This window comes from Vespa mandarinia, mitochondrion (genome assembly GCF_050613455.1).
Source record: "Vespa mandarinia isolate Nanaimo mitochondrion, complete genome".
Classification (NCBI taxonomy): domain Eukaryota; kingdom Metazoa; phylum Arthropoda; class Insecta; order Hymenoptera; family Vespidae; genus Vespa; species Vespa mandarinia.
This window is the reverse complement of record NC_050197.1, coordinates 1-20,831: the sequence shown is the minus strand read 5'-3', so window position 1 is coordinate 20,831 and position 20,831 is coordinate 1. Positions and strand designations below refer to the sequence as shown.

General features: G+C 18.1%; 13 protein-coding genes and 24 non-coding genes across 37 annotated transcripts; 14 read left to right on the top strand and 23 right to left on the bottom strand. All coding sequences in view use genetic code 5, as the record gives it.

Annotated features, from left to right (window-relative positions):
* Positions 1-5,030: 5,030 nt before the first annotated feature.
* Positions 5,031-5,101, bottom strand: H8793_mgt22. Its single transcript has one exon. It is a non-coding gene; the product is annotated as a tRNA-Ile (tRNA).
* Positions 5,102-5,140: 39 nt separating this feature from the next.
* Positions 5,141-5,930, top strand: H8793_mgr01. Its single transcript has one exon. It is a non-coding gene; the product is annotated as a 12S ribosomal RNA (ribosomal RNA).
* On the top strand, positions 5,931-6,003 carry H8793_mgt21. The gene has a single exon. It is a non-coding gene; the product is annotated as a tRNA-Val (tRNA).
* A 62-nt stretch (positions 6,004-6,065) lies between these two features.
* On the top strand, positions 6,066-7,525 carry H8793_mgr02. Its single transcript has one exon. It is a non-coding gene; the product is annotated as a 16S ribosomal RNA (ribosomal RNA).
* On the top strand, positions 7,500-8,450 carry ND1 (NADH dehydrogenase subunit 1). Its single transcript has one exon. It carries the CDS (start codon positions 7,500-7,502, stop codon positions 8,448-8,450), a length of 951 nt encoding a protein of 316 aa, YP_009915672.1.
* A 118-nt stretch (positions 8,451-8,568) lies between these two features.
* On the top strand, positions 8,569-8,640 carry H8793_mgt20. Its single transcript has one exon. It is a non-coding gene; the product is annotated as a tRNA-Leu (tRNA).
* On the bottom strand, positions 8,640-8,706 carry H8793_mgt19. The gene has a single exon. It is a non-coding gene; the product is annotated as a tRNA-Ser (tRNA).
* Positions 8,707-8,721: 15 nt separating this feature from the next.
* CYTB (cytochrome b) lies at positions 8,722-9,864 on the bottom strand. Its single transcript has one exon. The coding sequence runs from the start codon at positions 9,862-9,864 to the stop codon at positions 8,722-8,724; it is 1,143 nt and encodes a 380-aa protein (YP_009915671.1).
* Positions 9,865-9,868: 4 nt separating this feature from the next.
* ND6 (NADH dehydrogenase subunit 6) lies at positions 9,869-10,405 on the bottom strand. The gene has a single exon. The coding sequence runs from the start codon at positions 10,403-10,405 to the stop codon at positions 9,869-9,871; it is 537 nt and encodes a 178-aa protein (YP_009915670.1).
* Positions 10,406-10,425: 20 nt separating this feature from the next.
* On the top strand, positions 10,426-10,481 carry H8793_mgt18. The gene has a single exon. It is a non-coding gene; the product is annotated as a tRNA-Pro (tRNA).
* Positions 10,482-10,499: 18 nt separating this feature from the next.
* On the bottom strand, positions 10,500-10,563 carry H8793_mgt17. Its single transcript has one exon. It is a non-coding gene; the product is annotated as a tRNA-Thr (tRNA).
* Positions 10,564-10,615: 52 nt separating this feature from the next.
* On the top strand, positions 10,616-10,912 carry ND4L (NADH dehydrogenase subunit 4L). Its single transcript has one exon. The coding sequence runs from the start codon at positions 10,616-10,618 to the stop codon at positions 10,910-10,912; it is 297 nt and encodes a 98-aa protein (YP_009915669.1).
* ND4 (NADH dehydrogenase subunit 4) lies at positions 10,906-12,222 on the top strand. The gene has a single exon. The coding sequence runs from the start codon at positions 10,906-10,908 to the stop codon at positions 12,220-12,222; it is 1,317 nt and encodes a 438-aa protein (YP_009915668.1).
* Positions 12,223-12,353: 131 nt separating this feature from the next.
* Positions 12,354-12,426, top strand: H8793_mgt16. The gene has a single exon. It is a non-coding gene; the product is annotated as a tRNA-His (tRNA).
* Positions 12,427-14,103, top strand: ND5 (NADH dehydrogenase subunit 5). Its single transcript has one exon. The coding sequence runs from the start codon at positions 12,427-12,429 to the stop codon at positions 14,101-14,103; it is 1,677 nt and encodes a 558-aa protein (YP_009915667.1).
* Positions 14,104-14,111: 8 nt separating this feature from the next.
* Positions 14,112-14,179, top strand: H8793_mgt15. The gene has a single exon. It is a non-coding gene; the product is annotated as a tRNA-Phe (tRNA).
* An 88-nt stretch (positions 14,180-14,267) lies between these two features.
* On the bottom strand, positions 14,268-14,329 carry H8793_mgt14. The gene has a single exon. It is a non-coding gene; the product is annotated as a tRNA-Ser (tRNA).
* A 17-nt stretch (positions 14,330-14,346) lies between these two features.
* On the bottom strand, positions 14,347-14,415 carry H8793_mgt13. Its single transcript has one exon. It is a non-coding gene; the product is annotated as a tRNA-Glu (tRNA).
* Positions 14,416-14,464: 49 nt separating this feature from the next.
* On the bottom strand, positions 14,465-14,535 carry H8793_mgt12. The gene has a single exon. It is a non-coding gene; the product is annotated as a tRNA-Asn (tRNA).
* A 23-nt stretch (positions 14,536-14,558) lies between these two features.
* H8793_mgt11 lies at positions 14,559-14,625 on the bottom strand. Its single transcript has one exon. It is a non-coding gene; the product is annotated as a tRNA-Arg (tRNA).
* H8793_mgt10 lies at positions 14,613-14,692 on the bottom strand. Its single transcript has one exon. It is a non-coding gene; the product is annotated as a tRNA-Ala (tRNA).
* A 10-nt stretch (positions 14,693-14,702) lies between these two features.
* Positions 14,703-15,050, bottom strand: ND3 (NADH dehydrogenase subunit 3). The gene has a single exon. It carries the CDS (start codon positions 15,048-15,050, stop codon positions 14,703-14,705), a length of 348 nt encoding a protein of 115 aa, YP_009915666.1.
* A 6-nt stretch (positions 15,051-15,056) lies between these two features.
* Positions 15,057-15,125, bottom strand: H8793_mgt09. The gene has a single exon. It is a non-coding gene; the product is annotated as a tRNA-Gly (tRNA).
* On the bottom strand, positions 15,126-15,909 carry COX3 (cytochrome c oxidase subunit III). The gene has a single exon. A coding segment is annotated over exon 1 (784 nt).
* Position 15,910: 1 nt separating this feature from the next.
* On the bottom strand, positions 15,911-16,576 carry ATP6 (ATP synthase F0 subunit 6). The gene has a single exon. The coding sequence runs from the start codon at positions 16,574-16,576 to the stop codon at positions 15,911-15,913; it is 666 nt and encodes a 221-aa protein (YP_009915664.1).
* Positions 16,577-16,579: 3 nt separating this feature from the next.
* ATP8 (ATP synthase F0 subunit 8) lies at positions 16,580-16,747 on the bottom strand. The gene has a single exon. It carries the CDS (start codon positions 16,745-16,747, stop codon positions 16,580-16,582), a length of 168 nt encoding a protein of 55 aa, YP_009915663.1.
* Positions 16,748-16,814, bottom strand: H8793_mgt08. The gene has a single exon. It is a non-coding gene; the product is annotated as a tRNA-Asp (tRNA).
* An 80-nt stretch (positions 16,815-16,894) lies between these two features.
* On the bottom strand, positions 16,895-16,964 carry H8793_mgt07. Its single transcript has one exon. It is a non-coding gene; the product is annotated as a tRNA-Lys (tRNA).
* A 7-nt stretch (positions 16,965-16,971) lies between these two features.
* COX2 (cytochrome c oxidase subunit II) lies at positions 16,972-17,652 on the bottom strand. Its single transcript has one exon. It carries the CDS (start codon positions 17,650-17,652, stop codon positions 16,972-16,974), a length of 681 nt encoding a protein of 226 aa, YP_009915662.1.
* On the bottom strand, positions 17,653-17,724 carry H8793_mgt06. Its single transcript has one exon. It is a non-coding gene; the product is annotated as a tRNA-Leu (tRNA).
* A 3-nt stretch (positions 17,725-17,727) lies between these two features.
* Positions 17,728-19,263, bottom strand: COX1 (cytochrome c oxidase subunit I). Its single transcript has one exon. The coding sequence runs from the start codon at positions 19,261-19,263 to the stop codon at positions 17,728-17,730; it is 1,536 nt and encodes a 511-aa protein (YP_009915661.1).
* A 20-nt stretch (positions 19,264-19,283) lies between these two features.
* On the top strand, positions 19,284-19,351 carry H8793_mgt05. Its single transcript has one exon. It is a non-coding gene; the product is annotated as a tRNA-Cys (tRNA).
* H8793_mgt04 lies at positions 19,345-19,410 on the bottom strand. The gene has a single exon. It is a non-coding gene; the product is annotated as a tRNA-Trp (tRNA).
* Positions 19,411-19,419: 9 nt separating this feature from the next.
* ND2 (NADH dehydrogenase subunit 2) lies at positions 19,420-20,517 on the bottom strand. The gene has a single exon. The coding sequence runs from the start codon at positions 20,515-20,517 to the stop codon at positions 19,420-19,422; it is 1,098 nt and encodes a 365-aa protein (YP_009915660.1).
* A 4-nt stretch (positions 20,518-20,521) lies between these two features.
* Positions 20,522-20,588, top strand: H8793_mgt03. Its single transcript has one exon. It is a non-coding gene; the product is annotated as a tRNA-Gln (tRNA).
* An 11-nt stretch (positions 20,589-20,599) lies between these two features.
* Positions 20,600-20,667, bottom strand: H8793_mgt02. Its single transcript has one exon. It is a non-coding gene; the product is annotated as a tRNA-Met (tRNA).
* A 96-nt stretch (positions 20,668-20,763) lies between these two features.
* H8793_mgt01 lies at positions 20,764-20,831 on the top strand. Its single transcript has one exon. It is a non-coding gene; the product is annotated as a tRNA-Tyr (tRNA).

Sequence of the window (20,831 nt, the reverse complement as noted above, 5' to 3'; positions counted from 1 at the left end):
TGATTTAAAATTTATATAATTTTTTTGTTAGAAAAAAATTAAAATTTGTAAATGTGTTATATAATATTAATTTTATTTAATAGATGGTGGATTTGATATATAATATAAGTTATTAAAATTGTATATTTGTATTTTGATTTAAATAATTTATATTGTGAGTATATTTTATATAATGTTAGATTTATTTCTAGTAAAAAGATTATATAAAGGGAGTAAAATTAAATGAGTAAAAATTATGAATTTTTTGGTAAAAAAATTATATTTTTTTCTTTAAATTGAATTAAAAAAAATCTAAAGGTAAAATTTCATTAATTTTTTGATATTTGATGTAAATTTTAAGATATATATATATATATTTATATTAAATATATATATATATAATAAAATATAAAAATTTAAATAAAGTAATTATTCTCCTAATTAATAAAGTATTTAAGATATGTCATATATTATAGAATATATACGATAAATATAGAAAAATTTAAATAAGGAGAAAATAATTATTCTCCTAATTAATAAAGTATTTAAGATATGTCATATATTATAGAACATACACGATAAATATGAAAAAATTTAAATAAGGAGAAAATAATTATTCTTATAATCTTTAATAATGTAGATAGGTAATTATAATATTAATTTGAAATTATAAATTAATAATATTTATTTATAATTAAAATATAAATTTAATATAATTATTTTGTATTTAAATTAATAATCTTTCATTGTATATTAATATAGATTATTTTTATAAAGAGAAATATTTATAAGTTTTTTTAAAAAAATAACTATTAAATTAAAAAAATTTAATATTAATATAAGAAGAAAATATTAATAAGTATAAATTATAGATTATAATTATTTATATAATATAAATATTTATTAATAAATTAGTATGTTAATATTATAATAATAAATTTAATATATGAAAACATAAATATATTTTATAAATGTATATATATTTAATTAGATATAATATATAAAATAATTTTTTATAATGTTAGATTTATTTCTAGTAAAAAGATTATATAAAGGGAGTAAAATTAAATGAGTAAAAATTATGAATTTTTTGGTAAAAAAATTATATTTTTTTCTTTAAATTGAATTAAAAAAAATCTAAAGGTAAAATTTCATTAATTTTTTGATATTTGATGTAAATTTTAAGATATATATATATATATTTATATTAAATATATATATATAATAAAATATAAAAATTTAAATAAAGTAATTATTCTCCTAATTAATAAAGTATTTAAGATATGTCATATATTATAGAATATACACGATAAATATAGAAAAATTTAAATAAGGAGAAAATAATTATTCTCCTAATTAATAAAGTATTTAAGATATGTCATATATTATAGAATATACACGATAAATATAGAAAAATTTAAATAAGGAGAAAATAATTATTCTTATAATCTTTAATAATGTAGATAGGTAATTATAATATTAATTTGAAATTATAAATTAATAATATTTATTTATAATTAAAATATAAATTTAATATAATTATTTTGTATTTAAATTAATAATCTTTCATTGTATATTAATATAGATTATTTTTATAAAGAGAAATATTTATAAGTTTTTTTAAAAAAATAACTATTAAATTAAAAAAATTTAATATTAATATAAGAAGAAAATATTAATAAGTATAAATTATAGATTATAATTATTTATATAATATAAATATTTATTAATAAATTAGTATGTTAATATTATAATAATAAATTTAATATATGAAAACATAAATATATTTTATAAATGTATATATATTTAATTAGATATAATATATAAAATAATTTTTTATAATGTTAGATTTATTTCTAGTAAAAAGATTATATAAAGGGAGTAAAATTAAATGAGTAAAAATTATGAATTTTTTGGTAAAAAAATTATATTTTTTTCTTTAAATTGAATTAAAAAAAATCTAAAGGTAAAATTTCATTAATTTTTTGATATTTGATGTAAATTTTAAGATATATATATATATATTTATATTAAATATATATATATAATAAAATATAAAAATTTAAATAAAGTAATTATTCTCCTAATTAATAAAGTATTTAAGATATGTCATATATTATAGAATATACACGATAAATATAGAAAAATTTAAATAAGGAGAAAATAATTATTCTCCTAATTAATAAAGTATTTAAGATATGTCATATATTATAGAACATACACGATAAATATGAAAAAATTTAAATAAGGAGAAAATAATTATTCTTATAATCTTTAATAATGTAGATAGGTAATTATAATATTAATTTGAAATTATAAATTAATAATATTTATTTATAATTAAAATATAAATTTAATATAATTATTTTGTATTTAAATTAATAATCTTTCATTGTATATTAATATAGATTATTTTTATAAAGAGAAATATTTATAAGTTTTTTTAAAAAAATAACTATTAAATTAAAAAAATTTAATATTAATATAAGAAGAAAATATTAATAAGTATAAATTATAGATTATAATTATTTATATAATATAAATATTTATTAATAAATTAGTATGTTAATATTATAATAATAAATTTAATATATGAAAACATAAATATATTTTATAAATGTATATATATTTAATTAGATATAATATATAAAATAATTTTTTATAATGTTAGATTTATTTCTAGTAAAAAGATTATATAAAGGGAGTAAAATTAAATGAGTAAAAATTATGAATTTTTTGGTAAAAAAATTATATTTTTTTCTTTAAATTGAATTAAAAAAAATCTAAAGGTAAAATTTCATTAATTTTTTGATATTTGATGTAAATTTTAAGATATATATATATATATTTATATTAAATATATATATATAATAAAATATAAAAATTTAAATAAAGTAATTATTCTCCTAATTAATAAAGTATTTAAGATATGTCATATATTATAGAACATACACGATAAATATAAAAAAATTTAAATAAGGAGAAAATAATTATTCTCCTAATTAATAAAGTATTTAAGATATGTCATATATTATAGAACATACACGATAAATATGAAAAAATTTAAATAAGGAGAAAATAATTATTCTTATAATCTTTAATAATGTAGATAGGTAATTATAATATTAATTTGAAATTATAAATTAATAATATTTATTTATAATTAAAATATAAATTTAATATAATTATTTTGTATTTAAATTAATAATCTTTCATTGTATATTAATATAGATTATTTTTATAAAGAGAAATATTTATAAGTTTTTTTAAAAAAATAACTATTAAATTAAAAAAATTTAATATTAATATAAGAAGAAAATATTAATAAGTATAAATTATAGATTATAATTATTTATATAATATAAATATTTATTAATAAATTAGTATGTTAATATTATAATAATAAATTTAATATATGAAAACATAAATATATTTTATAAATGTATATATATTTAATTAGATATAATATATAAAATAATTTTTTATAATGTTAGATTTATTTCTAGTAAAAAGATTATATAAAGGGAGTAAAATTAAATGAGTAAAAATTATGAATTTTTTGGTAAAAAAATTATATTTTTTCTTTAAATTGAATTAAAAAAAATCTAAAGGTAAAATTTCATTAATTTTTTGATATTTGATGTAAATTTTAAGATATATATATATATATTTATATTAAATATATATATATAATAAAATATAAAAATTTAAATAAAGTAATTATTCTCCTAATTAATAAAGTATTTAAGATATGTCATATATTATAGAATATACACGATAAATATAGAAAAATTTAAATAAGGAGAAAATAATTATTCTCCTAATTAATAAAGTATTTAAGATATGTCATATATTATAGAACATACACGATAAATATGAAAAAATTTAAATAAGGAGAAAATAATTATTCTTATAATCTTTAATAATGTAGATAGGTAATTATAATATTAATTTGAAATTATAAATTAATAATATTTATTTATAATTAAAATATAAATTTAATATAATTATTTTGTATTTAAATTAATAATCTTTCATTGTATATTAATATAGATTATTTTTATAAAGAGAAATATTTATAAGTTTTTTTAAAAAAATAACTATTAAATTAAAAAAATTTAATATTAATATAAGAAGAAAATATTAATAAGTATAAATTATAGATTATAATTATTTATATAATATAAATATTTATTAATAAATTAGTATGTTAATATTATAATAATAAATTTAATATATGAAAACATAAATATATTTTATAAATGTATATATATTTAATTAGATATAATATATAAAATAATTTTTTATAATGTTAGATTTATTTCTAGTAAAAAGATTATATAAAGGGAGTAAAATTAAATGAGTAAAAATTATGAATTTTTTGGTAAAAAAATTATATTTTTTTCTTTAAATTGAATTAAAAAAAATCTAAAGGTAAAATTTCATTAATTTTTTGATATTTGATGTAAATTTTAAGATATATATATATATATTTATATTAAATATATATATATAATAAAATATAAAAATTTAAATAAAGTAATTATTCTCCTAATTAATAAAGTATTTAAGATATGTCATATATTATAGAACATACACGATAAATATAGAAAAATTTAAATAAGGAGAAAATAATTATTCTCCTAATTAATAAAGTATTTAAGATATGTCATATATTATAGAACATACACGATAAATATGAAAAAATTTAAATAAGGAGAAAATAATTATTCTTATAATCTTTAATAATGTAGATAGGTAATTATAATATTAATTTGAAATTATAAATTAATAATATTTATTTATAATTAAAATATAAATTTAATATAATTATTTTGTATTTAAATTAATAATCTTTCATTGTATATTAATATAGATTATTTTTATAAAGAGAAATATTTATAAGTTTTTTTAAAAAAATAACTATTAAATTAAAAAAATTTAATATTAATATAAGAAGAAAATATTAATAAGTATAAATTATAGATTATAATTATTTATATAATATAAATATTTATTAATAAATTAGTATGTTAATATTATAATAATAAATTTAATATATGAAAACATAAATATATTTTATAAATGTATATATATTTAATTAGATATAATATATAAAATAATTTTTTATAATGTTAGATTTATTTCTAGTAAAAAGATTATATAAATAAAAGAATAGATTAGATTTAAGTTTAATTTTTGCTTATAAATTAATTGAATTTTATTAATACTATATAATATATAATTAAAAAATTATAAATTGAGTAATATTTAGATTTTATTAAAATTAATGAAAGTTAGAATAAGATAAAAATGATAAAGATAGGAAAAATTAGTGCCAGCATCAGCGGTTAGACTATTTTATTTAAGTTAATTAGATATTTTAAGTAAAAATTATTTTTAAAGAGAAGTTTAATTAATAATTAATTATTTGGTGAAATATAATAGATTATTATTAAAATTTTTAAAAATTTTAATTTTATGAAATTTATATAATAAACTAGGATTAGATACCCTATTATAATAAATGTAATTATAATTTAAAAGAGATTAAATGATAGGTCATTAAATTTAAAAGATTTGGCAGTATTTAATATTTAGAGGAACCTGTATATTAATTGATAATCCACGATAAGATATACTTGATTTTAAGTTTATGTATTGCTGTTTTTAATATTTAATTAAGTTAGATAAATATAATTTATAAGATTTATTAAAATAATTCAAGTCAAAATATAGCTTAGTTAAGATTAATATGGGTTACAATTAATTTAATTATTGGATTAAAAAATTTAAATTTTTTATGAAAATGGATTTAAAAGTAAATTTAATTAATTTATTAAATTGAATAATAAATTAAATATGTACAAATTGCCCGTCACTTTCAATAAAATGAAATAAGTCGTAACAAAGTTTAAGTACCGGAAGGTGCCTATTGATAAAAATTTATAAAAATTTTAGTTTATAAAAATAATTTATTTACAATAAATAGTATAATTAATATAAAATTAATTAAAATTTTTTAAAATTAAATAATTGAAATAACTAAATATAAATGGTTTTATAGTATAAGGAAAGATTTTGTAAATAAATTAATATAGTTTGTTTTGTAATAATTATTTTTAAATAAAGTAATATTAAAATTTTTAGTTAAAGTATAAAGTGAGAATTAATAAAATTGATGTTATTGATAGTAATGAAAATGATTTTTAAAGAAAAGAAAAAAGTAAATTTTATATATTGTACCTTTTGTATAAGGGTTAATTAAAAAAAATATTTAAATTTAAATATTTCTCGAATTTAATAGATTTATTTAAAAATTTTAGTTAGTGTAGAAATATTATTAATAATTTTTAAATAGAAGTGAAATGTTAGCCGATTTTAAATATATCTAGTTTTTTTAGAATTGAATATAATTCAGATTTATAAATTATAAGAATAAAAATTATTTTTATGAGTATAAGTTTATAAATTAATTATTTTTGGGATAAACTAAGGATATATAAATAACTTAAAAATTAAATAAATAATAGAAATATCTATAAAATTTGGATTTTTTAAAAAAAATGTTATAATTTATATATTAATGTGATAAATAGATTTGATATAGAGTTTTTATTTATATAAAAAAAAATTATTTAATAAAAAAATTAAATGTTATAATGATTAAATTAGTAAATTTATAATTGTATAATTAATTAATTATTTCAAAATTATATTAAGGAATTTGACAAAAATTTTATTAATATAAAGATATATTCACCTGTTTATCAAAAACATGGCTTATTTGATAATAAATAATAGGTCTATTCTGCCCATTGATTAAGATTAAAAGGCTGCAGTATATTGACTGTACAAAGGTAGCAAAATCATTTGTTTTTTAATTGAAAACTGGAATGAAAGAGTGAATGAAATATAAATTGTCTCAGTATAATGATATTGAATTTAAATTAAAAGTTAAAATGCTTTTATGAATTTATAAGACGATAAGACCCTATAGAATTTAATAAAATTTGTTTTTTAAAATTAATTTTTTGATAAGATTTAATTGACAAATATATTTTATTGGGAGGATAATTAAAATAGCTAAACTTTAATAGGATTAAAACATAGATTAATGAGTAGTTTGATTATTATTATAATTATTAGAATAAATTACCTTAGGGATAACAGCGTTATAATTTTGGAGAGTTCATATTGATAAAATTGTTTGCGACCTCGATGTTGAATTATGATAAAAATTAAATGGAGAAATTTAAATTTTTAGTCTGTTCGACTATTAAAATCATACATGATTTGAGTTCAGATCGGTGAAAGCCAGATCGGTTTCTATCTATAAAAAAAGTATATTTTATTGTACGAAAGGACTTAAAATATTAAATATTTTATAATAAAGATTAATAAAAAGTTAATTTTAATGAATAAAATTAAATTATGAATTTATAGTGCTAGAGCGGGTAGTGTATAAATAAAAAAACTTTAAAATATTTATTTAAAAATAAATTATATTGGAAGGTAAGATTTATGTAAAAGATATATTTTTTATTTTTATTAGATTGATTGTAATAATTATTGGGATTTTAGTAGGAGTGGCATTTTTTGTATTATTAGAACGTAAAATTCTTGGGTATATTCAGGATCGAAAAGGTCCTAATAAGGTTTTATTATTAGGAGTGTTTCAATCATTTGGAGATGCAATTAAATTATTTGTAAAGGAGAATGTAAAATTGTATAAATTAAATTATTTATTTTATTTTATGAGTCCTATAGTTGGATTTTTTATAGTGTTAATGTTAGCAATTAGGATTCCGTTTAATGAAAATTTATTTTGTATAAATTTATTTTTATTATATATAATGAGATGTTTAAGATTAGGGGTTTATATTATTATAATAAGTGGTTGGTCTTCAAATTCTATGTATGCTATTTTGGGAGGGGTTCGATCTGTAGCTCAGTCCTTATCTTATGAGGTATCAATATTTTTAATTTTTTTTGTTATATTTTTTTATGTAGAAAGTTTTAAATTAATTGATTTTTTAGTCTATCAAAGAGGGATTTTAAAATTTTGATATATAAATTTTATAGTTTGTATAATAATATTTTTAAGAATAGTAGCTGAATTAAATCGAATACCTTTTGATTTTATTGAAGGTGAGTCAGAGCTAGTATCTGGATTTAATATTGAATATATAAGTGGAAGATTTACTTTAATTTTTTTGGGGGAATATATAATAATTATAGTTTTAGGTATTTTATTTGTTTTAATAAATTTTGGAGGAAATATAATAAATTTAATTAGAATTTTATTAGTATTGATATTTATAATTTTAGTAATTTGAATTCGAGGATGTTTACCTCGGATACGATATGATAATTTAATATATTTTTGTTGATATTATATTTTAAGATTAGTTATATTAAATTTATTAATAGTATTTATTTTTAAGTATTATTTATATTTAATATATTAATTAAAATATAAATAATAATTTTTTATTATAGATAAAAAGGTAAAATTTATACATTAAAAAGTTTAATGTAATAAAATTTTATTAAAAGATTTTTTTAAGTTTATATTTAAATAATAAAATTATATTGGCAGATTAGTGCATTAAATTTAGAATTTAATTAAATGAATTATTGAAGTATTTATATATAATAAGTTAATAGAAAATTTTAATTTCTATAATTATATTTTCAAAATATATGCATTATTGCTTATTAACTAATTAATATAATTTATTATTTATCTAATAAAAGAGTTAATCAAATTTTATTGAGTCAGTTTATATTTATGAAAAGCATAAAATATAGGATTGAGTATAATTGAGTTAATTCAATAAATGGAGTTTCAATTTCTTGTCCTCCTAATCAAGTTAGTATATAAAATGTCGAAAAAAGTATTCAAAAATTAATTTGATAAAGAGGGTTAAATTTAAAATTAAATTTATGGGGAGTTCTAATAAAAGGGAGAATTAATAAAATTAAGATTGCAGATAGAAGAGCAATTACTCCCCCTAATTTATTGGGGATGCCTCGGAGAATAGCATAGGCGAATAAGAAGTACCATTCTGGTTTAATATGGATAGGAGTAATTATTGAATTAGCTTTAATAAAATTATCTGGGTCACTTAAAAGAAAAGGGTATTGGAATATAAAATAGAAAAAAGTAATAATTAAAATAATAAAAGTAATTAAGTCTTTTAAGGAAAAATTTTTATGAAATAAAATTTTATATATATTACTATTAATCCCTATTGGATTTGAAGACCCAGATTCATGAAGGAGGGTTAAGTGAATAATTACTATAAATGTAATGATGAAAGGTAAGATAAAATGAAATGAATAAAATCGATTAAGTGTTGGGAGATCTACAGCGAATCCCCCCCAAATTCACTCTACTAAAGTTTGGCCAATATAGGGAATTGCAGATAGAAGATTAGTAATAACAGTCGCTCCTCAAAAGGATATTTGTCCTCAGGGTAGTACATACCCTAAAAATGCTGTTATCATAGTTAAAAGGAGAATTATGACTCCAATAATTCATGTTTTTACTAAATTAAAAGATTGGTAGTAGATTCCTCGGCCGATATGGATGTATATACAAATAAAAAAAATTGAAGCCCCATTACTGTGAATAATCCGTATAATTCAACCATAATTTATATCTTGTATGATTAAAATAATTCTGTTAAAGGCTATTTCAGTTGAGGGACAGTAATGTATAGATAAAAAAATTCCAGAAATTAATTGAATTAAAAGAGATAGGCCAAGTAAAGATCCTAAGTTTCATCAGTAATTAATATTAATTGGTGTGGGTAAAGAAATAAAAGAATTTATAATAATTTTTAATAAAGTATTATTATATATAAATGATTTATTCATTAAATTATTTTTTGATTGTTCGTAAAGGTTTTGAATTAATTAAACAAATTTTTGTAATTAAAATAAGACTAAATAAGAGGAAAAATATTAGAGCAATAACATAAAAATTGAAGGGTAGATTTAATAGTATATTTAAATTTAAAAATGATCTATTATTAAATAAATAATTAACAGATATGTTAATATAATTTATATTTAAGTTTATTAATGATGGTTCTTGTGAGATAATTGTTATAATTAAAAGAGGTAGAATGATAGATATTGGTAAAAATAAGCTTTTTCATTTTGAGGGTATATATTGATTTGAGATAAGACTAAGAAATATTATAAATAAAATTATTAATCCTCCAATAATCATTAAAAAAATTAGGAATGAGTAAAGTGAAAAAGTGAAGAAAGCCCTTAATGAAAGGCAAGTATAGACTGTAAATAATATTAATAAGGTTATTGATTGGATAATAGATAATTGTGGGTGTAGGATAAAATATAATAGGATGAGTAGTATTAAAAAACAAAAAGAGTTAGTTATTGATTTAAGCATTGAATAGTATAAATTTTAGACAAAAGATAGTTTAAAGAAAATTTTAATTTTGGAAATTAAAGATATAAAGTTATTTATTTTTTTGAAATTAAAGCTTAAAAATAATTATATATTTAATTTAAATTTACAAAATTTATGTTTTATTAAACTATTAAGCTAAATAGCATATTAATTTATATTTAATATAGTATAAATATATATATATAGTTAATTTGTGATAAAATTTTATTAAATTATATATTTGGATTAATTTTATTTTTAATAAGATCATTTTTAATATGAAAATTTTATGATCATGTATTGATATTATTAATTTGTATTGAATTTGTTGTTGTTATTGTATTATTTAATATCTTTATAATATTAATAAATTTAAGAATAGAGTTTTATATATTAATTTTTATAGTTATATTTGTAATAGAGGGGGTTATGGGAATTTCCATAGTTGTTTTAATTATCCGTTATAAGGGTAATGAATATATAAAAAGTTTAAGATTAGTATGATAAAATTAATTTTGATATTATTTATAAGTATTAGGTTGATAAAATTTAAGAGTATTAAATTTAGTAAGTCAATTATTATATTTTGTGCATCTAGGTATATATTAACAATATTATTATATTATTCTAGGAATATATGAATTGGGGGGGGGTTATTTTTTATAGATTATTATTCTTATATATTAGTAATTTTAAGTTTATGAATTAGAGGGTGTATATTAATTATTAATATAGCAGACTTAATAGAATTAATAGTTTTAGGTTTAATAAATTTATTAATATTATGTTTTTTTTCTATAAATTTAATAATATTTTATTTAATTTTTGAAGCTAGACTATTACCGATTTTTTTTTTAATTTTATATGGAGGTTATGCATATGAACGATATGAAGCTGCAATATATATAATAATATATACTGCTGTATCTTCAGTCCCTTTTATATGGGTATTAATTATATTATTTTTTGAGTATAAAAGGTTAATAATTATAATATTAATTTTTTTAAATTTAAAATTAGATAGAGTTATATTTTTTTTATGTTTGATAGGATTTATAGTTAAATTACCAACATTTCTTTTTCATATTTGATTACCTAAGGCTCATGTTGAGGCCCCAGTTTATGGGTCTATAATTTTAGCTGGAGTTTTATTAAAATTAGGTAGATATGGGATATTGCGTATGGTGCAAATTTTTAGGTATAATACAATTCAGTGAAGACATATAATAATTACTTTAGGAGTTATTGGGGGTATTTTAATAAGATTATTATGCTTAATTCAAGTTGATATAAAGATATTAGTGGCTTATTCATCTATTGTTCATATAAGACTTTTAATTAGAGGGATAGTTACATTGACTAAGATAGGGTTAATTGGAGGTTTAATAATAATATTAGCCCATGGATTATGCTCATCTGGGTTATTTTATATTGTAAATATTAATTATGAATGTTTTGGAAGACGATTAATTTATTTAAATAAAGGTTCAATAAGTATTAATCCTTCTTTGAGATTAATATGATTTTTAATATGTTCTTCTAATTTATCAGCCCCTGTTAGTTTAAATTTAATTAGAGAAATTTTTTTATTAATAGGGTTAATAAGGTGAAGAGTTAGAGTTATAGGAATATTAATAGTTATATGTTTTTTAAGAGCTACTTATTCCTTGTATTTATTTAGATTAAGGCAACATGGAGAAAGGCTGGTTTTACAAATGAATTATAAAAATGTATTTGTAAAAGATTATTTTATATTAATTTTACACTGAATTCCTTTAAATTTTTTATTTTTAAGAATAGGAATATTTATAATATAGATTTATAATAAAGTAAAGGTAATTAAGAAAGAAAGAAAGAAAGAAAGAAGAAAGAAGAAAAAGAGAAGAAGAAAGAAAGAAAGAAAGAAGAAAGAAGAAAAAGAGAAGAAGAAAGAAAGAAGATTAGGTGTATTTAAATAGTTTAATAAAAGAAAATATTAGAGTGTGGATCTAAAGATATAAAAGTAAGTAATATTTTAAATTATATTATTAATGAATATTTTTTTTTTTTTTTTTTTTAGGTTAGGATTTATAATTTTATCTATAATTTTGATACTAATGAAATTAAGATTATTAATAGAATGGGTTTTTATAAGAATAAATTCAATAAATATAGAATTTATTTTTTATGTAGATTGAGTATCTATAATATTTTTTAGGTTAGTTTTAATAATTTCTAGATTTGTAATATTATATAGATTAAGATATATAGAGGGGGATATAAATATTAATCGATTTTTTTTATTAGTAATTATATTTGTTTTAAGAATATTAATATTAATTATTTGTCCTAATATTATGGGATTGTTATTAGGATGGGATGGGTTAGGTTTAATTTCTTATTGCTTAGTGATTTATTATCATAATTGAAAGTCCTTTACTTCTGGAATAATTACAGTTTTATTAAATCGTATTGGTGATGTAGGTATTTTAATGATAATTAGGTTAATAGTTATGTTAGGGTCATGAAATGGGATATTTTATAGATTTGATTATTTTTATTTTTCTTTATTAATAATATTGAGAGCATTTACAAAAAGAGCTCAGTTACCATTTTCTTCTTGATTACCTTTAGCGATAGCTGCTCCTACCCCTGTTTCTTCTTTGGTTCATTCTTCAACTTTAGTAACAGCTGGAGTTTATTTATTAATACGATATAATAGGTATTTGATAAGAAATCATTTAATAAGTTTAATATTATTTATTTCTAGGTCTACAATAATAATATCTGGATTAATAGCTAATTTTGAAAATGATTTAAAGAAGATTATTGCATTATCTACATTAAGACAATTAGGGTTAATAATGAGAATTTTGAGGTTAGGAGAAGTAGATTTGGGGTTTATACATTTATTAATTCATGCTTTATTTAAATCTTTATTATTTATATGTAGAGGGGTATTAATTCATCAAATAAATAATAATCAGGATATTCGATTTATAGGGAGATTAGTTAGATATTATCCTTTTGTTAGGCTTGTATTTTTTGTATCGTTATTATCATTATGTGGGTTTCCTTTTTTTTCTGGGTATTATTCTAAGGATTTAATTATAGAAGTTTTTTTAATAAGAAAGATAAATATAGTAAGAATATTAATATTATTAGTTTCTACAATATTTACGGTTTCTTATAGTATTCGTTTAATTATTATAGTATATTTAAGTTATATAAATAAAATAAATTATTTTATTTTATTAGGAGAAAGGGCAATAATAAGAGTATCATTAATTATTTTATATTTTTATTCTTTGATAATTGGATATTTTTATATAAATTTAATAAATTTTACTTTAATTATTTTAAATTTATTTGAAAAATTAATAGTTATACAGATTTGTTTAGTGGGATGTATTTTAGGTTGATTTATAAGATTTTTTAATATGTTAAATTTGAGAAATTATAGAAAAATATATTTTTCTAGAATATGGGGGTTAAATTTAATTTATATAAAAATTAGATATTATCCTTTAAAATTTTCTATGTTAATATATAAGAGATTTGATAAAGGTGTTTTAGAATATTTATTTATTTATGGAGTAAAAAAAAGATTTATTGTAAACTTATTAGATTTATTAATATTGGATAAATTTATGTACATGAATTTATTTATGTTTATATGAATATTAGTTTTTATAATAATATTAATTTATGGAAATTAAATTTAATTATTTAAATAGCTTAAGGTAAGAGTTTAATATTGAAGATATTACGGTAACATAAATTGTTTTTAAATGAAGAAGAGAATTAGGTTGGAATAAAAATAAAAATAAAAATAAAAATAAAAATTAATAAATTAATAAATTAGTAAATTAATTAATAATAGAAGAAATAAAATGATTTTTAATCATTGTGATAAAGTTAGAAGCTTTATATGAAGTTATTTCTTTTTAATATATTAAATTTAATTTATAAATATAAAGTATATTATTTTTTTATTGAAAATAAAATGTTTTAATTAAACTATATAAATTAATTGAAATTAGAAAGTTAAGTAAAAGATGAGGGAGTTAAAAAGTTGAAATTTAATTGGAAAAAAAATTATTCAGTTTAATTATTAACAATAATTTGCCTCTATTTTGGCTTCAATTAAAAATTTATATAAGATAGATAAAGATAATATGGATTAGTTTTAATAATCAAATATTTAAGTCGAAATTAAATTGGATTTTCCATTCATATTAAAGATATAAATTTAATTAATTTTAATTTTTATTTGCAAAATAAATGTTATTTTTTAACTAATATCCTATTTAAATATTTATTTAAGTCAAATAATTGATTGTTCATTTCATTCGTAAATTAGTCCAATAACTAAGCAAATATAAATCATTAGGAATGATTGTATTCAATAAAATAGATAGTAGTTTATTGTTAGAGAGGGGTTAAAGGGAAGTATAAAAATAATTTCAATATCAAAGATTAAAAAAATTACAGCAACTAAATAAAATTGAATAGAAAATGGGAGATGAGGCGAAGTTAAAGGATTAAATCCACATTCGTATGGAGATGGTTTTTCTCGATCTTGAAAAACTTTAAGGGATAAGAGTATATTAATTATGATAAGAATAATAGTAAATATGAGAGGAATAATAGAGGTAATAAAAATAATTATTACTTATATTATTTGTTAAAAATAATTTTTTTAATTGGAAGTTAAATGTAATTAATATACTATATAAGTAAAAAGATCATCAGTAAAGTCATGTATATACAAATAATCAGACAATATCTACAAAATGTCAGTATCAGATAGCAGCTTCAAATCCAAAGTGATGATTCCTAGAAAAATGATTAAAAATTATACGAAATATACATACAATAAGAAAAATTGTGCCAATAATTACATGAATTCCGTGGAATCCAGTAGTTATAAAGAAAATTGATCCAAAGATTGAATCAGCGATAGTAAAAGAAGCTCTTTTATATTCAAAATATTGACATATAGTAAATATAAATCTTAAATAAATTGTGTATAATAAAGTGAAGAGGGCTATTTTATTTTTTTTATTGAGGAGAGAGTTATGAGATCAGGTAATTGTGATTCCTGATGTAATTAAGATAATAGAATTTAATAGAGGAATATCATAAGGATTAAATATAATAATATTTTTTGGAGGTCATATTATTCCAATTTCGATTCTAGGAGATAAAGAAGAGTGGAAGTATGCTCAAAATAAGGAGATGAAAAAAAAAATCTCAGATGTGATAAATAAGATTATTCTTAATTTTAGATTTTTTATAATATTAGATGTATGTATACCTTGGAATGTTCTTTCTCGAATAATATCACGTCATCATTGAATTAAAGTTAAGATTAAAGAAATTGAAGATATAATTATTAAATTAATATTTATGAAATAGAATCATTTAATTAATCTAATAAGGAATAATATGATATTAATTGATAGAATTAGAGGTCATGGGCTGATTGAAACTATATGATAAGGGTGATTTGATTTGTTCATTTTATAATTCATTAGAGTAGAGTGATATTAAAGTTATAAATACATATGATTGAATAATTGAAACAGCTAATTCGAGTAAAAAAAGTAAGATTTGTGTAATAATTAATAAATTAATTAAGTGGAGATTTATTGAGGTTCCAGTTGATCCGAGAAGACATAAAAGAAGATGACCTGCAATTATATTTGCAGATAAACGAATTGATAATGTAATAGGGCGAATAATATTTCTAATTGTTTCAATTAGGACTATAAATATTATTAAAATTGAAGGGGTATTAAGAGGGACAAGGTGAGCAAATCTTAAATTTGTTATTTTAGTTCAATAGTAAAGTATAATTCTTAATCAGATTGTTAGAGAAAGAGGAAGAGTAATAGATAGATGACTTGAAGGGGTAAAAATATAAGGAAATAGCCCAATAAAGTTTATAATTAGAATCATTATAAATATAGAAAAGAAAGAAATAATATTAGTTATATTATTTTTTTTAAAATTTTTAAATTCTTTTAATAGGAAATTATTAATAAAAAGTCAAAATATAAATATTTTAGATTTTTTAAATCAGAATTGATTAGGAAAAAAAAATAAAGGAATTATAAGACTTAATCAATTAAAGGAGTAATTCATAGAGGTGTAAGGGTCAAAAATGGAGAATAGATTTGATATCATATATTAGATAAGTGTTTTTCATTTTATTTGTTTATAAGATAGGAAAGGTGAAGTTTTTGAAAAATTGATTTTATTTGAGAAAAAATAATTTATTTTAATAATAATTAGAGTTGTGATAGTAATAGTAGAGATATAGAGAATTAACCATTTTAGTGGACTTAATTGTGGGATAAAAAGATATTAATAAAATTAATAATTTTTAAATGACATTTAAATGTTATATATTAACTAATCTTTTTAAATTATATATATATATATAAATGAAGTAAAGGGTAATAGCAAGAGATAAATTGGAGAAATTTTTTAGGTTTATTATTGTCATTAAGGGTTAATTTTTAATAACCATTAAAAGTTTAAGAGACTTTTACTTCTTTAAAGTTTCTTAATGATTAAAATTATATAGAATTAATTCATTTGATAAATAAATTTAAGGATGTAGATTCAATTATAATTGGTATAAATCTATGATTTATACCACAAATTTCTGAACATTGGCCAAAAAAAATACCAGGACGAATTATTTGAATAAATGTTTGATTTATTCGTCCTGGAGTAGCATCAATTTTAATTCCTAAAGCAGGGACAGCTCATGAATGAATTACATCTGTGGATGTAGTTAATACTCGAATAGGGATATCAAATGGAAGAATTAATCGATTATCTACATCTAGGAGTCGAAATTGGGATTGATTTATTTTTTTATAAGGGATTATATAAGAGTCAAATCTGATATTTTTATAATCTGATAGTTCATATCTTCAGTATCATTGATGACCAATAGCTTTAACTGTAATTGCTGGGGAGAAAAATTCTTCTGTTATGTATAAGATTTTTAATGATGGAATAGCAATAAGCAGTAGAGTTAATATAGGTGTAATAGTTCAGATTGTTTCAATAAAATGTTCATTAGTTATAAATCGATTGGTAATTTTATTAGTAATAAGGAAAATAAATATATATGTAATTAATCTTGTAATAAGGATTAATATAAGTATAGAGTAGTCATGGAATATAATTAGTTGATTTATATTAGGAGTGTTAGAATCTTGGATATAAAAATTTAATCATGTTTGAATTTATAATAAAAAAATATTTAAAATTTTTTATATTTGATGTTTAAAATCAATGCACTAATTTGCTATATTATAATATTAATTAGTAGTATAGGGAATTTCTTGATAAGAGTGGATTATTGGTGGATAGGAGTGGTTTCATTCTAAATTAGGAGATATAAAAAATTTATATAAGATAATTCGTTGTGATATAAAAGATTCTCAAATAATAAAAATAAAAAAAATTATAGAAAAAAAAGAAATTATAGAGCCAATTGAAGAGATAACATTTCAAGGAGTGTATATATCAGGATAGTCGGAATAACGTCGAGGGAATCCTGCTAAACCTAGAAAATGATGAGGGAAAAAAGTTATATTTACTCCAATAAATATTGAAGTAAATTGGATTTTTAGTCATAGTTTATTTATTGATAATCCAAAAATTAGAGGGTATCAGTGGATAAATCCTGCGATAATAGCAAATACTGCCCCTATAGATAGAACATAATGAAAATGGCCAATTACATAATAGGTATCATGAAGAATAATATCTAAGGATGAATTAGATAGAATAATTCCAGTTAATCCTCCTATTGTAAATAGAAAGATAAATCCTATTCTTCAAATTATAGCTGGTGAGAATTGGATTTTTGACCCATAGATAGTTGCAAGTCACCTAAATACTTTAATACCAGTAGGAATAGCAATAATTATTGTTGCTGAAGTAAAATAAGCTCGGGTATCGATATCGAGACCCACTGTAAATATATGATGTGCTCATACGATAAATCCTAATAGACCAATAGCGAGTATAGCGTAGATTATTCCTAATGAACCAAAAATTTCCTTTTTTCCTCTTTCATTAGTGATAATATGGGAAATAATTCCAAATCCTGGGAGAATTAAAATATATACTTCTGGATGACCAAAAAATCAGAATAAATGTTGGTATAAGATAGGGTCCCCGCCCCCAGTTGGATCGAAAAAGGATGTATTAAAATTTCGATCTGTTAAAAGTATAGTGATTGCCCCAGCTAAAACAGGTAAAGATAAAAGTAGTAAGAATGCTGTAATTAAGACTGATCAAGAGAATAATGGTAAAAAATTTAATGAATGAGTTTTGACATGTATATTTAGAATTGTTACAATAAAATTAATTGCTCCTATAATTGAGGAAATTCCTGCAATATGAAGAGAAAAAATTCTTAGATCTACTGAAGGAGAATTATGTCCAATAATGGATGATAGAGGCGGATAAAGAGTTCATCCTGTACCAACACCCCCTCCAATAAAGTTTCTTATAATTAGAAGGAATAATGAAGGAGGAAGAAGTCAAAATCTTATATTATTTATTCGGGGGAATGCTATGTCTGGGATACCTAATATTAATGGGATTAATCAATTTCCAAATCCTCCAATTATAAAGGGTATAACTATAAAAAAAATTATAATGAATGCGTGAGCAGTAATAATAGAATTGTAAATTTGGTCATTATTAATTAGATTGCCGGGGGATCTAAGTTCTATTCGAATAATTAATCTTATGGATGCTCCAATGGTTCCTGATCATAAGGCAAAAATAAAATATAATATTCCGATATCTTTGTGATTTGTTGAGTATAATCATTTTGTCATAAATAATAAGAAATGAATTTGTCTTAATAGTTTAATTAAAATAGTAAATTGCAAGTTTAAAGATAATAAGTAAAATTATATTAAGATTTATAAAATATTTTATATTTTTAGCTTTGAAGGCTAAATGATTAAGTTATCTTAAAATCTTATTAATTATTATGGGTAAATAAAAAGAGCAAAGAAGGCAAGTATTAAGGTTAAAATTCTAATATATAAAATTGATATAAAATTAAATTTTATATCAAATATATTAAATTTATAAAATTTGATTTTTAGAAGATTAAGTGTATTTATTTTTATAATAATATTTAAATAGAAAATTAATGTAAAAGTAGATATAGCTATTAAAAGAAAAGAGGCAAGATAGGCATTTCCTTCAATTATAATTTTTAGGATGTTAATTTTTATAATAAAGGTAAAAAAAGGAGGTAGACCCCTAATGATTAATAAGTTTAAAATAATAAAGAAATTAATTATTTTAAAATTAAATAATTGAATTTTAGATAGAGAGTGAATAAAAATAATATTAAGTTTATTAAAAATTGAACATAAAAAAATTATTGATAAGGTGTAAGTAATAAAATAGATTAAAAATATATTTGAATCAAATATGATAACTATTAATATTCATCTAAGATGATTAGTTGAAGATAAGGTTATAATTTTTTTTAGGTTTGTTTCATATGAATTTATAATTGTTGAAATTCTTGAAGATAAAATGGAGATAAAAATGATAGAGAATATAATTTGATTATTTGTAAATTGATCAATAAACATATTAAAAATTAATAAGGGAACAAATTTTTGTGAGGTAGATATTATTAGTAGTATAGTTCATGAAATATTTTTATTAATTAGAGGAGGTCAAAAAAAGAAAGGGAAGAGGCCTAATTTTAGAGAAAATGATAAAGTTAATATAAAGTTAATTGATGAATAAGTTGGATTAGTGGAATCAATATTATTTTTAACTATAAGAAGATAAATTAAAATAAGACTTGAAAAAGATTGAATAGCAAAAAAGTTTATAACTGATTTATATCTTTTTGTATAAATACTTATTATTGAGATTATAAGAAGGGTATTAATTTCTATAAGGACTCATAAATGAATAAAGTTGGAAAAAAATATAGATAAAACAGAAATTATGGATATAGAAAATAAAATAAAATAGAATAATTTATTTGGATTAGAGATTGAATATGAAGGTAAATAGGGTTGTAAATTTTGTTGTAATTTTGATTTATTCATAAAAATAAATTATATTTTAATGTAAAAAGCATAAAAATTTTTGGGATTTTAAGTGATAAGATAATTATCAAATATAATTATAGTTATAATATATAAAATAATGTTATTATATTTTTAGGGTATGAACCTACTAGCTTAATTTAGCTGATTTATATAATTTAATGATGATAAAAATTAAATTTTATATGATTTATTCTATCAAAATACTCCTTTTTCAGGCACAATCATTTAGGTAAGAAATTAATTTATAAATAATACTATGTCTGATTAAAGTAATAAATTGTAAATTTATTTAAGAAAATTATAATTTTCTAGTATTA